We start from the raw sequence: 12,204 nt of genomic DNA on the forward strand, positions 1-12,204 counted from the left end.
GTGTTATTAACAATACAGCTACAGCTCTGGCTGGTTCATCTTATTTAAGTTTTGAAAATCCTCCCTTGATAGAACTTATAGACCGACCTATTTATTACAACGATTTGCATTTCATGGCTTTTTTAATATGGCTTATGTAAGGCTAAGATTTAGTCATGGATATTTTTAGTAAAAGTCATAGACAGGTAACGAGCAATAAACAAAAATTTACTGCCCATGACCTGTCCATGACTTTTACTATAAATACCCATGGCTAAACCTTAGCTACTCCTTAGTCCCTGGGGCGCTGCTGCCCTGGGATACCAGGGTGAGAGGCCATTGGGGCCAACGGCTGGCCCCTGCTCCCACGTGGAGGCTGGCTGCCCCCAACTGGCTGCTGCTCTGGCAGCCCTTGTGGTCAGCAGCACTGGCCGCTGCAGCTGGCCCCAGGGCCATCCAAGCATCTGTCCCTGGGGCTGTTCCAGCAGTGGCCTGCCCTGGCCCCAGTGCCTGCCGCTGCCACCCTGGAGCTGCTCCTGGTAAGTGGCGCTGGGCCCGAGCCCAAACCCCTCCTGCACCCTGCACCCCAACTCCCTCCCCTGAGCCCCCTGCCGCACCCTGCACCCCTTCTGCACCCCAACCTTCTGTCCTGAGCACTCTGCCCCAACCCCTTGTCCCGATCCCCTTCCTGCACACCGCACTCCCTCCCACACCCCAACTCCCCGCCCCGGCTCTGCATGCAGTTTCCCCACCCAGATATGGCCCTTGGGCCAAAAAGTTTGCCCACCCCTGTTTTAGTGTCTTCTCTGGTGCTTCAACATCTTCCTCTTTCTCTAAGTGACTTTCAGGGTTCCAGCTTTAGTTACCCAGACTCCACAGGGATAGGTAGGTTTCCCCACTGCACTCTTGTGTATGGTCAGCCCCTTGCTAATCTCAGCTGCTTCCACAGTTTGTGCTACCATCTTGCAAATCTACTGTACCGCTTCACTTCTGACCTCTCAAACTCGGTCTAATCTTGCATATCTACCTGCCTTTCATAGACTCATAGACTCGTAGGTCAGAAGAGACCAATATGATCATCTAGTCTGACCTCCTGCACAAAGCAGGTCACTGTGGATGCCTCTCCACCATCTCACTTCTTGATATTGCTAAAATCAATCCCTCCTTCATTTCCACAACCTAAAACCCTAAACCACGACTAAGTTCTCTCTTGTCTTGACTGCTGTAACCTCCCACTTTCTGTTTTTTTTGCCTTTTACCTCTCCAATCTATCCAAAAAATACTGCAGCTATAATCTTCCTCTACTGCCCCCAACTTTATTCCCACTCCTCTTATCACTTCACTATCTTCCTCTTCCTTTCTGCATCCAGTGTTCTTTGTCTTCAGCTGTAAGTAATTTCCGAACACAGCTCCTTCCTATGCCCCATCTAGGTCCTTTTGCTGTCCCCAATATTTTTTCCCCTTCCAATTGTCACTTTTTCCCGATCTCGGCTGACCAGCTAAATGCCCAATCCCTTCCTGGTTTGTATTGTGTCTGTCCAAGATAGACTATAATTTCCTAGAGGTGTGGAGCTGTCTTACCTGTTTTGTGAAGTGCTATGTGCACCACTACCCCCGTCCCCCATTGGACTTCTATAAACAATAATTTTGTGAAAGGTGTTCTACCTAAGGAGCAGTTTCTGGCTTATGAATAATAAAATTTACAGTACTTTGACCCTGGATATTAGTTTGTTGTATGAATGAAAACTGGCATATTTTGTCTTGCATAGGGCCCTAGGTTACCCATTTGGTTGCGGACTCTCCCCAGCATTAGAGAAATGCAGTGAAATCTGGTTTGAGTATTAAGGCTGTTGATCTATAAGGCGTGTGAATTATGTTTATGTGGATGTGTTAGCTGCCTGACAGAAAGTTAGCCATACACTTAGAGACTGGTGGTTTCTGTTTCAGTAGCCTGCATTATTACTACTCTGTCTTTGCTCCTGGTGAATAGCATGTGGCTCACTGTAAGAGACACGCTTTTCAGTTAACTGAATCATTATCGTCCTCCCTTGTAACCTAAAACCAAAATGATTTGAAATCCGCACTACACCTTGTATTGACTCTAAATAGCCATATGGATTTTGTGAGTTTTTTGAATTTGAATTAGGGTCCTGAATATACTTCATTTTTGGCTGTCTAACTGCTGTGCCAGTGCTCTTTGTCTGCAGGATCTGCACAGTGCTGTACTCTGTGTTAGCAATGGCTGCAAGTGTGGACAGATAAATGAATGCAAGAAATTCTGTGCAAAGGCAAATTTACAATATGTGTAACACCTGATGAAATTGAAGATGGAAGAAATTTTCAGGGGCAAATTTATTTAAATATACTTTGTGGTTAAATTATGAGAAACAAAGTGAGTGCGTCAATAAAGGAGGCAGTAGAGAGAGTACTTTTGTCAATGAGTGGGAATGCTGGGGAAGATCTGACTCACAAATAATCTCCCTGGAGTACTTTACAAAACGATGCATTCTCTACAGTGCATTATCTCTGGATTATTTCTAGCATCACCGTGGTATGAAGCTGGCACCTATACGAGACCATAATTCTTTCTGTATCCTTGATGCCAATGTGGTTGAGGCAGAAACAAGAGAGAAGGTGGGAGGATATAATAAAAGTGTGTTGTATCCAAATCCTGTATGTTGCATGTAGAAATGCAATAGTTACACCTGTAGAATGCTCGATCGTTTTTTCCATAGCCCTCCTCTGATCTGAAGAAAATTCAAGACCATTTCAGAGGTTCAGTGATGAGTGATTGCAGTGTTTCAGTTTGCAAAATGTTGCTGATGGCAGTTTTGTTTTCCAATCACTAGGTCCGGAAGATGGCATAATAATAAATTAACCTTCCAGCCAGCTGGGGTCCTTTTTCGCCTCTGCATGCAATGTTTGGACTGATCTGAAGCTTTCGTTTTGGACTGAAGGGACTTGTCCACTGCTTGCCCTGGAAACCTTTCTTTCCTAATTCATGAGCCAGCAGGATGCGGTCACCGTGCTTTCAGAACGCCTTCTCATAGCTGCGTACAAAGGGCAAGTGGATAATGTGGTGCAGCTTATCAACAAGGGTGCCAAGGTAGCAGTTACCAAGGTAACAAGAGAAAAACTCTTTACAAATTCCATGGGAACTAGTGTAAATTCTAAACCATTGTCTGTGATAATGTTCTTTTAACTCTACAAATTTAAACATATTGGGGAGGGGGGGATTAAAAGTGTTTTGATTTTTCTTTAAATCTGCATTTGTTAGCCAGCATTAACATGAAATAATACATCTATTTTCCTTCTCTGCTTCCAAGAAGGGGAAAATACAGAGCATCACTGCATACTGGACTTTTAAAAATTTGCTGTGCTGGATGTCTGTGAAATGACATTTTTAAAATGTGCTTTGAGGAATGAACTTGCTTTTAAAATTCATCACCATAGAGAAAAAATTGGTGGGGAAGAGAGATCTTGAGGCTGTGCAAAAAGCTCAGGGTATCCTTCAGAGGGGAAGGAATAAAAGCTACCTGTTCTTGTAAGATAAAGATACGTGAGCTGTAATCATGTACTGTTTCTTAAGAGAAAGGTCCTTTGATATAATCGGCTAAATCTGGCTGCACTTAATGTGCAATCTCAGTGCAATTCCAAGGCTGAGGATTATAAACTTCATTTTCTATTCCAGGGTTGGAAAGTCAGGATTTGGCCCATTGTCTCAAAGGATTTATAACAACACTTATAATAAGATTTTAGAAAGAGTGCAATTGAAACTAACCTACTGCCACCTCTAGCCATGTTATAAATAATAATTGCAAATAATGCAAGTGACCTATGAAAAATTGCTCAGTCTGAGAGCTAAAGATGGAAGAGTTTGAATCTGAACACAAATAAGCCTGAAATGATTTTTCTCAATATTCTGTTAATCAAATCTGAATGTGAGAGGAATACTAATGAAAAATGGTGTTTCCCCCTCACTCCCTTTTTTTTAATTTTATTTAAAAAAAATTTAACCACAAAAACTTGGAATGCTTCCATCCTTCTCTGAAGTTTCCTAGTGGTCACCATATAAATCACAAGCCAAAATTCTCTGTGAAAAAGTGTCATTAATATTTAAAGGAAAAACACTTCTAGGAGCTGAAGAGAAGATGTACAACCAACCCTTCAAGGGTTTTTACATCGCACCTAGTGATGTGTGAGGGAATGTTTTATCTGAATAGGTCAGTGGCTGCCTGGGAGGGAACTGACTGCATCTCTCACCACAGCAAGTAATTTTGTATATAGTTGGTTGTCACTGGAACCTGCTTTGCTTGCTAATGAGGCTTGCAGCCAGCATTCTACTGCCTAGTCACAAGGCTAGTTAGAATGTTACAGGACTGAGTGCAAGGCAGGAGCCATGAGAGGGAGGGAATGTGATAGAGTGAGAGATCAAAAGGCTGGTCTGTGGTCCGCTGCAGAATTTTAAAACTAAAAAAATTAGTTGGGGAGGTGGAAGTGGGTGGGGTTAAACCCGCAAGGTCTGTCAGATCTGGGACAGACTTACTGTTTGGCAAAAGGCTGCCTTGAGGCATATTTAGTTTTAATTACGTTCATGTACCAATTGAGAACACACAGTTTGCCTGTGCATATTAATTAGCCTCCACAACACAGCTCTAAGGGCTGTCAGTAGGTTTTAAATAGAAAATATGAATACATTAAATATGGTGCAAAAATAGATTAAAATTAATCGATCAATGACACCTGATTTCTGAGAAGCTCCCTTTGCCATGTTTAGATCATAGTTAGTTAGTTATTTTTAAAGCCAGAGTGCCCTGTGGGAAAATCAATTTTACAGGGTTTTTCCTGTTCATCTACCATAATCAGATGGCCTCTTGTTGGTATGGTGACACTCGATGCATAGGCCAAAGTCATAGTGAATGTGAAAAGCTGTAGTAAAATTCTCACTTTTGACTGTTGTCCAAGCATCTTTGCTTGGCATGATCTGGCTAAAGAAAGATATTTGAATGATGGTGGGATTTTTAATAAGAGGACTCAATTTTAGATCTGTAAGAGGCTCTGACGGTAAGGAAAGGGTTAAAGGAACAGCAGGCACATTACACACTCTTATCCCCACTATAATTTTGAATGTGGTTCCACATAGTGTCAACTGCAAAATCCAGTGCTCTGCATTATGGTTTCCAGCATAACCATGAAGCTGATTTAACTACTCCATGAAATTAGTTAATGTAAACTATGGTTCTAATGTGAGATCAGTGGATAATGACTTGTTACAAAGATAGTTTAACTTTGAATTATGGACAATTTCCATGTGTGACAATGAATGCAGCAGAAGTGCAAATTATGACCTGACCCTGAATATAGGTTTGATTTATTACTGAATTTTCATAATGTTCCTAAAATCTGTTGGATGTCTCAGTCCACCAGAGAAATTCAGTGTGTTTTGGAGTACAAGTTCAGGTGAATTCTAGAGCTATGTAAAACTCAGCAAATTTCATTTGCAGGGGATCATATACATTTTAGATCCATGTGGCTTCATATCTTCCCCATTTTGTTTTCCACGTTTGAATGGGCCTAGAATCTCAAAGCAAAATTCAGTCAACCATAAAGTGTTGATTTTGCAACAAAACCAAGGTGCAAATTCCTATATCAGCCCAGGTTCACAGGAAAGATCTGTGAACTTAGTATGAGTTTGGTGTTCATAACCAGTTATGAAGCATGGTGAGTTTCACATGGCATGAGTCACTGTGTGAACTTTAGTTGGTGCTCAGTGTTTATCCCAAGTGGCACATCACTGCATAACTCTTACTGATTTACATTTTTCAATCCTGTGTAGTAATAATAATCATAATAATAATGTAATAGCTGATTGTTCTAGTAAGACTGAAACACAGATTCTCTCTCTCTCTCTCTCTCCTTCCTCCCTAACACAAAAGTCTTTACAAAATTGACTGTAAATAAAGATCTGTTTATTCACATCTGTATTTTATGCCTGATCTATACTCTATACTCTTTTATTTACATTCATCAATTTTTGCTGTCAGAGTTCACATTACATTCTATAAAATTTACCCTTAAAGGAAATCACAATCAGGGGCCCTGATCTTGTCCTCTTACCCAGAAAAAATTCCTGTTGAAGTCAACAAGAGTTTTCTTGGAGTAAGAAGTGCAGAAGCAGACCCTGACTTTGGAGGAAAAGGAAAAGTTCTGTAGCACTTCAGGACACAAAACAGATTGCAAATGTGTGCTGGCAAGTGTGGCTGACTTCACAAAACACTGTGCAGAACTATGCCTGCCTGAAGTAGCTGGGCTCTAGAGCAAGCTCTTTGTCTAGAAATTTTTTATAGTTCTTTATCCTCACTTGATTTATTGGGCACTAGTCAAGTAAAAGTGAGACTTGTTTACCTTTCAAAACCAAGTCATTTAAATGTTGGCTAGCTGGCATGCCAATTCAATTCTCTTATCCTAAAAATGAAAGGTCACATGATTGCTGCTTCAATAAACAAAAGTTTTATTGCAAAATGCTGTTTTCGTTTAGAGCTCCATGTCTATATGTAAAGTGCTGTTTGCATTGGCTAGATGTTTGCATAGTATGAATAAAACTAAAGAAAGAAAATTCAATATAATTTTCATTAATTTTGAAATGCCCACTTCAGCGTTTGTTCAAAGGTTTATTTATCTTTTGTTTTAGTCAGATTAGTAATTTTGAGTGTGTTCAGCTGAGACTATCAGTTTCCATTGAAGTCCATAGGAGTTGCATGCATACAGCACCTCCACTGAAGTCAATACGAGTTGAGGGCAGTCGGACTCTTTTCAGGTTTTATATTTAAAATATAATAGGGACAGCCTGAGCAATATGTTCTTCCCCTTTTTCTACTTCCCTGGGCTTTGTTACTTGTTACTGTGGCTCTACACTGAAGTACTGTAAATGGTGCTGTCCAACTGCTGTGGTTTGGATATTTCTGCAGCTATCCAGAAGTAATTATTGTGCTGTGTTTTTTCAAAAAAATTCAGTTAAAATGAACTGTAAAACCTACCTGTGATGGGTTTGGGCCCTTTGGGGTGTCACCTGATGTGCTGGGGTTTAACTGAGTCAGCCTATTCTGCCAGCCTAGGTCCCCTTTACCTGGCCTTGCTGAGTCAGGCTCACAAGCCTCTTCCAGCCAAACACACAGGCAGGGCCACGCCCAGCTGTGGAGAGAGACAGAGATCTGCTCTGGAAAGATTCAGCCTTAGAGGCTTGCCCCAACACTCTGGTGCTATTCCTTTTAATGGGTACAGACCCAAAGCGTTTATGAAATTTGCCCCCTCCCTCAATATGGAAGGAGAAATGCACAACTTCTTGCCCCTCCTCCATTAGAAATTACAGAAACTGGGTTTAATAATAAACAAAACAATTTTTTTTAACTACAAAAGTGAATATAAGAGATAACAGACAGAACAAAGCAGATTATTGACCAAATAAAGCAAAATACGCAAGCTAGGCTCAATATACTTAAGAAACAGGTTACAAAATGTAATTTCTTACCTTAAATGTTATTTTAGGCAGGTTGTAAAGTTTCTGTGTTTCAGAGTTCCAGTTACATTTCTTTTGAGACTGGACCCCTGTCTCAGTCTGGACTCCCCACTGCCTTCCCTTCAGGTGGCTTTAGCAGTTTTCCTTGAGCAGACAGGCAATGAAGAGGAGCTCCCTTTGCCTTCTTCCCCCTCCCCCCTTATATAGGATTTATATAAGGTGGGAATCGTTTGTTTCCCAAACTTGACCTTTCCCTCCCAGTGGAAAGTTACAAGAAGTTCCAGGTAATATTTAGTAGCAAGTGACAAGACCACTTGACCTAATAGTGTCACAGCATCCGTGAGTCAGTGGCAGTATGGAGTGTCGGCAGGAAGGCCCAAGCCTTTTCATAGTACATTGTCCTCGCTGATGGGCCATCACCCTGTCTGGCTTTGCACATGAAGTGTTAGCAGCAGGCCTCACCCAAAGTAGCATAGTTGAAATACAGATATATAGTCAATATTCCTAACTTCAGATACAGAAATAACGGAATACAAATTGGATAATCACATTCAGTAAATTATAACCTTTCCAATGATATCTCATGTGAGCCATCTTGCATAAAGCATGTCTCAGTTGTGTCGTATTTAGATCATAAGCATCTTTTCATAAAGAATATGGAGTAAAATGTCACACTACCATTCCCATTTTACATTACAGTTATTATTGTGCTGCTGTGGAAATGCACATAATACCAGTGAGGCTAATACTGCAAAGTGGCAGTCACCACAAACGGTGAGCTACTACCACAGAGCAAAAATCAGAGTACCTGCTGGAACAGGGTAGGAACAAAAATACCTCTCTTTTACAGGTATACATCAATACCCCACCCTTGGTCCCAGCCAACACTTGACAGTTTTCTCCCTTGAACCTCATAAGATTCTATTTGTACTGTTGTCCCTTTTGGCCTGAGTGGTTAGCCAATATTTTGGATTGTGATGGGTTGTTTCTGTTAGGAGGAGAAACTGATGATGCAAGTCAGGTACTTCTGTAATTCAATCCTGTGTATCTATAAAAATGTATACAGAGCCCTGTTTCCTTGAACACAATAGAAACAAAAAGCAGCAGGCAGTTTCCTTGCTCAGAAATCCAAGTTGATTGCTGCTGTAGGACATGGTTTAGGTATATTTGTGTGACAGCATGGGGAAGCTTGCACTCCCATTGAGTGTGCGTTACCTGCTCTGGGAATAAATACAAGCCTTCAGCCTCCAGGACCTTAAATCTTTTCATGAGCTACTTTCTGAGTTCAAAAAATAAATCAATCAGTCTGAAAATATTGGCTGTTTGATCCAACAGACTGGGTCATTTAAAAATAATTTGACATGTATGCTTCCAAAATTAAAAAACCCTGCTTAGTCAAACTCTAAACTCTAAATGATACTATACTGTTTTAAATTGAAGTTTTATTTCTCTTTGATTTGGCATGAGTGAATTCTGTAAGTGTTAGTGTTCTATGTCCACTTCTGATTGCTGCTGTTATAGCTGCCACATGGAGCAACAGCTAGAGTTTCATTTTAAAAGGCCTTTTTTGTTTGTAAGTATATCCAGCTTTGGATGGACATTGTGTAGTGAAGGCTGCTTGGCTGTGTAGGTGTCTAGAGACAGCCTTTCTTGTACAGTGCACAGTGCATGAGATGGCCTTTCCTTATTGAACAGTGAGTGCACAAATAAATATTGAACAGCTCTCCCCTCTATTTGGCACCATGTGACCTGCTCACTGAATGAGACAGTGAACTGGCAGAAATAATAATATATGGTCTTGTAATTAAAGAATGTGTCATACTGCATGTGTGATGGATATGCAGTCAACCCAAACTCTGGCATTTTCTGACTTGCGTGCTTTCCATAGCAACCCTTAATCCCGTTCTAACATTTTTTAAACGCATGTGATTTGTGTTTTGCATCTGTAGCTGGCGTCATGGGTATCCTAGATGCTCCTCAGAAAGAGGAGAGACATACGGCTAACTCTGAGAGCTTACAGTTTACAAACCTAATTCTGCACATTCTAACTATTGAGGGTAGTTCCTACTACTGTGAGTCCATTGAAGTCACAGAATTATTTTTTTGACACCGCTGTGACTAATCACAGTAGTTGGGACTATGCTGTGTAATAAGTGTTTGGAGGATGAGGCCCAAGGTTAGCTGAGACGTGACATCAGAGAAGTTTACTCTTAAGTTTTGAGGTGGCTTGTTTTCACTGGTTGTATTGCAAAAAAAGGAGTAGTTTGTCATGCTGTGACGCATGGCTAGAAAGGGTTAAACATCCTGCTAAATAAATAACCTTCATAAGACAGGTAGGGAGATAATGTTTGTGTTTTTGTGTATTTACATATGTATGTGTAGAGTCGACAATGTGATCAGCAGTCCCTGTATATGCTGTAATTCTGATACTTCAGAGGTCAAAAGAACATCCTATCATTGAAATGAATTGTAAACATGTAATAGCTCTGTATTCCTCTCTCTTTGAAATGTATAACAAACAGGGTGGATAAATATCAATTTTTTGATTTAAATGCAATTTTTTTGATAAAATGCTTTTTTAGGAGAAAACCTATCTAAAGATCATTTTAATTAAGATACATTATAGCTCAAAGATATCTCATCATGGAATAGGGATTATAAATTCTAATTCTATAGTAATGAGACAACATATTCATGTAATTTTTAAGAAAAGTTTTGTAAATGAGTTCCAATAGTTCATGGATTAGGGACCCAATCTTATGGGGTGCCAGAGGCTTCTGTATAGAATATTTAGGTTAATCTTTCTGTCTATCAAATGGGACCCAGTGCTCAGTCTAGAAGATACCATCAGAGATGCTTAGTTTTGCAGTTCTCAAACTGTGGATTTGTGTCTCCAGAGATAACACGCTTGTTAACAGCATAAATGTTTTAATATAATATAATATAATATAATATAATATAATATAATATAATATATAGAGGTGAGAAATAACAGACCTCAATCCTATTGTCCCCCTGCAAATTTGTATACACAGAGTCAATCCCTTACCTCTCTCTAAAAGTGCAAAGTTTCAAAAAGTTCAGTGAATAGAAGATTTTTGTGGGCAGAATAGATGTGGATGAGGAGAAGCCTGGAGATAAATGTGAGAAGGGAGGGACAGGCAGTAGAAACAAAAGTAAAACTGTTTGAGCAGCATATTCCAGAAGTGTTGAGGTCTTTCTGAGTGTAGCCTTCATTGATTGGAGAGTTATCATACCATTCTCTCACTAGAAGGGAAAACCTATAATGGCAGCAAGCTGTAAAAGAGACCCAGTTTGGGAATATTTCAGTGAAGTTCCTCTACCTGTGGATAAGACAAGAATGCGTGCAAAATGCAAAGAGTGCAACAAAGAAATGCAAGGCCTGGTTTCCTGAATGAAACAACATCATAAGAAGTGTTCCTTCTCAGGAGGAAGCTGCATTGAAGATGATGAAAGGAACATATCTGAAGTAAAGGATCTTCAGGTTGGTAAACTTTTTTATTTCATACTTCTTCCTTCTGGACTATTCTTGAATTCTCATGCTTGAGCGAAAAATATAGTTGTTACTCTATGGTACTATGGTACTATCATTTTAGATGCAGCTGTGATAAAAAATAAATAGCTGAAATAGGCAGATCTTCCTTTTACAATTTCACTTTTAAAGTAGTACTGAGTGTCAGTCAATGCAATGAGTAATACTAAATGAGCAGTATGATAATAATAATTAAATAACTGCATTGACTTATTTTTTTTAGAAGCGTCCATCCTCAACATATGGGATTCTGAAGACTATCCACCTTCAAGATCACCATCATTTTCTATAGTTTCAGACTAATGTGCCAATGATAGTGTTTCAGTCACACCGTGTATGTCACATAGCCACAGTATATAACCTGTAGCAAAAAGAAAAAAATCTCCATCCAGAAACAACCCTAGATAAGTTTGTGATAAGAACCAGCAGATTACAGAAAGAGGTAACTGATGAAAAAATTGCCCATTTTGTTTATGCAACAAACTCTCCTTTCCATATGATTGAGAACCCACACTTCATTAACATGGTTCAGTCATTAAGAGCAGGATACAGTCCATCCAACAGAGCAGATGTTGCAGGGAAATTGCTGGATAAAGTGTGTGAAAGAGACATTGAGCAGTGTGCAAAAGGTTTAGAGGGTGAAATTGTTAACCTGAGTCTTGATGGATGGAGCAATGTCCACAATGGTTCTGTTGTATGTGCTTGTGTGACAACAGAGGAAGGGAATGTTTTCCTTACAGAAACAATTGATACATCAGGAAATACACACACAGCAGAATACTTACAAAAAGTAGCAGTAAAAGCTATAACAGACTGTGAACAAAAATTCAAATATCTAGTATGCAGCTTTGTCAGACAATGCTGCAAATGGATCCAAGATGAGAAGACATTTAGAAGAGAGTGAAGAGAGTCCCAAGCTAATAACATATGGTTGCAGTGCTCATTTGATGCACCTCCTAGCCAAAGACTTCAGTGTTCCAGAAGTAAAGGGTAACGTTGTTGAAATTGCAAAATACTTCCATAACAACCACTTTGCAGCAGCTGCTCTGAAAAAAGTGGGAGAAACCAAGCTAATTCTCCCACCATACGTTCGATGGAACTCAGTAGTGGACTGGTTTGAGCACTATATCAAGAACTGGCCTATCTGATGACAGTT

At 39.9% G+C, this 12,204-nt stretch overlaps 1 protein-coding gene and 1 long non-coding RNA gene across 5 annotated transcripts in view; both read left to right on the forward strand.

The window, feature by feature from the left end:
• Nucleotides 1-12,204, forward strand: part of LOC142046567 (uncharacterized) — a 1,033,250-nt gene that overhangs the window by 171,136 nt on the left and 849,910 nt on the right. The gene's annotated exons all lie outside the window — the stretch shown is intronic.
• Nucleotides 1-12,204, forward strand: part of ANKRD6 (ankyrin repeat domain 6) — a 168,976-nt gene that overhangs the window by 109,870 nt on the left and 46,902 nt on the right. For all 4 annotated transcript variants that reach the window (XM_075063837.1, XM_075063839.1, XM_075063838.1 and 1 more), the window contains exon 2: nucleotides 2,829-3,100. In XM_075063837.1, coding sequence (XP_074919938.1) covers nucleotides 2,981-3,100 — 120 coding nt within the window. In that variant the 5' untranslated portion in view covers nucleotides 2,829-2,980. The remainder of the gene's footprint in view (nucleotides 1-2,828; nucleotides 3,101-12,204) is intronic.

Source organism: Chelonoidis abingdonii, chromosome 3 (assembly GCF_003597395.2).
Source record: "Chelonoidis abingdonii isolate Lonesome George chromosome 3, CheloAbing_2.0, whole genome shotgun sequence".
Lineage (NCBI taxonomy): Eukaryota > Metazoa > Chordata > Testudines > Testudinidae > Chelonoidis > Chelonoidis abingdonii.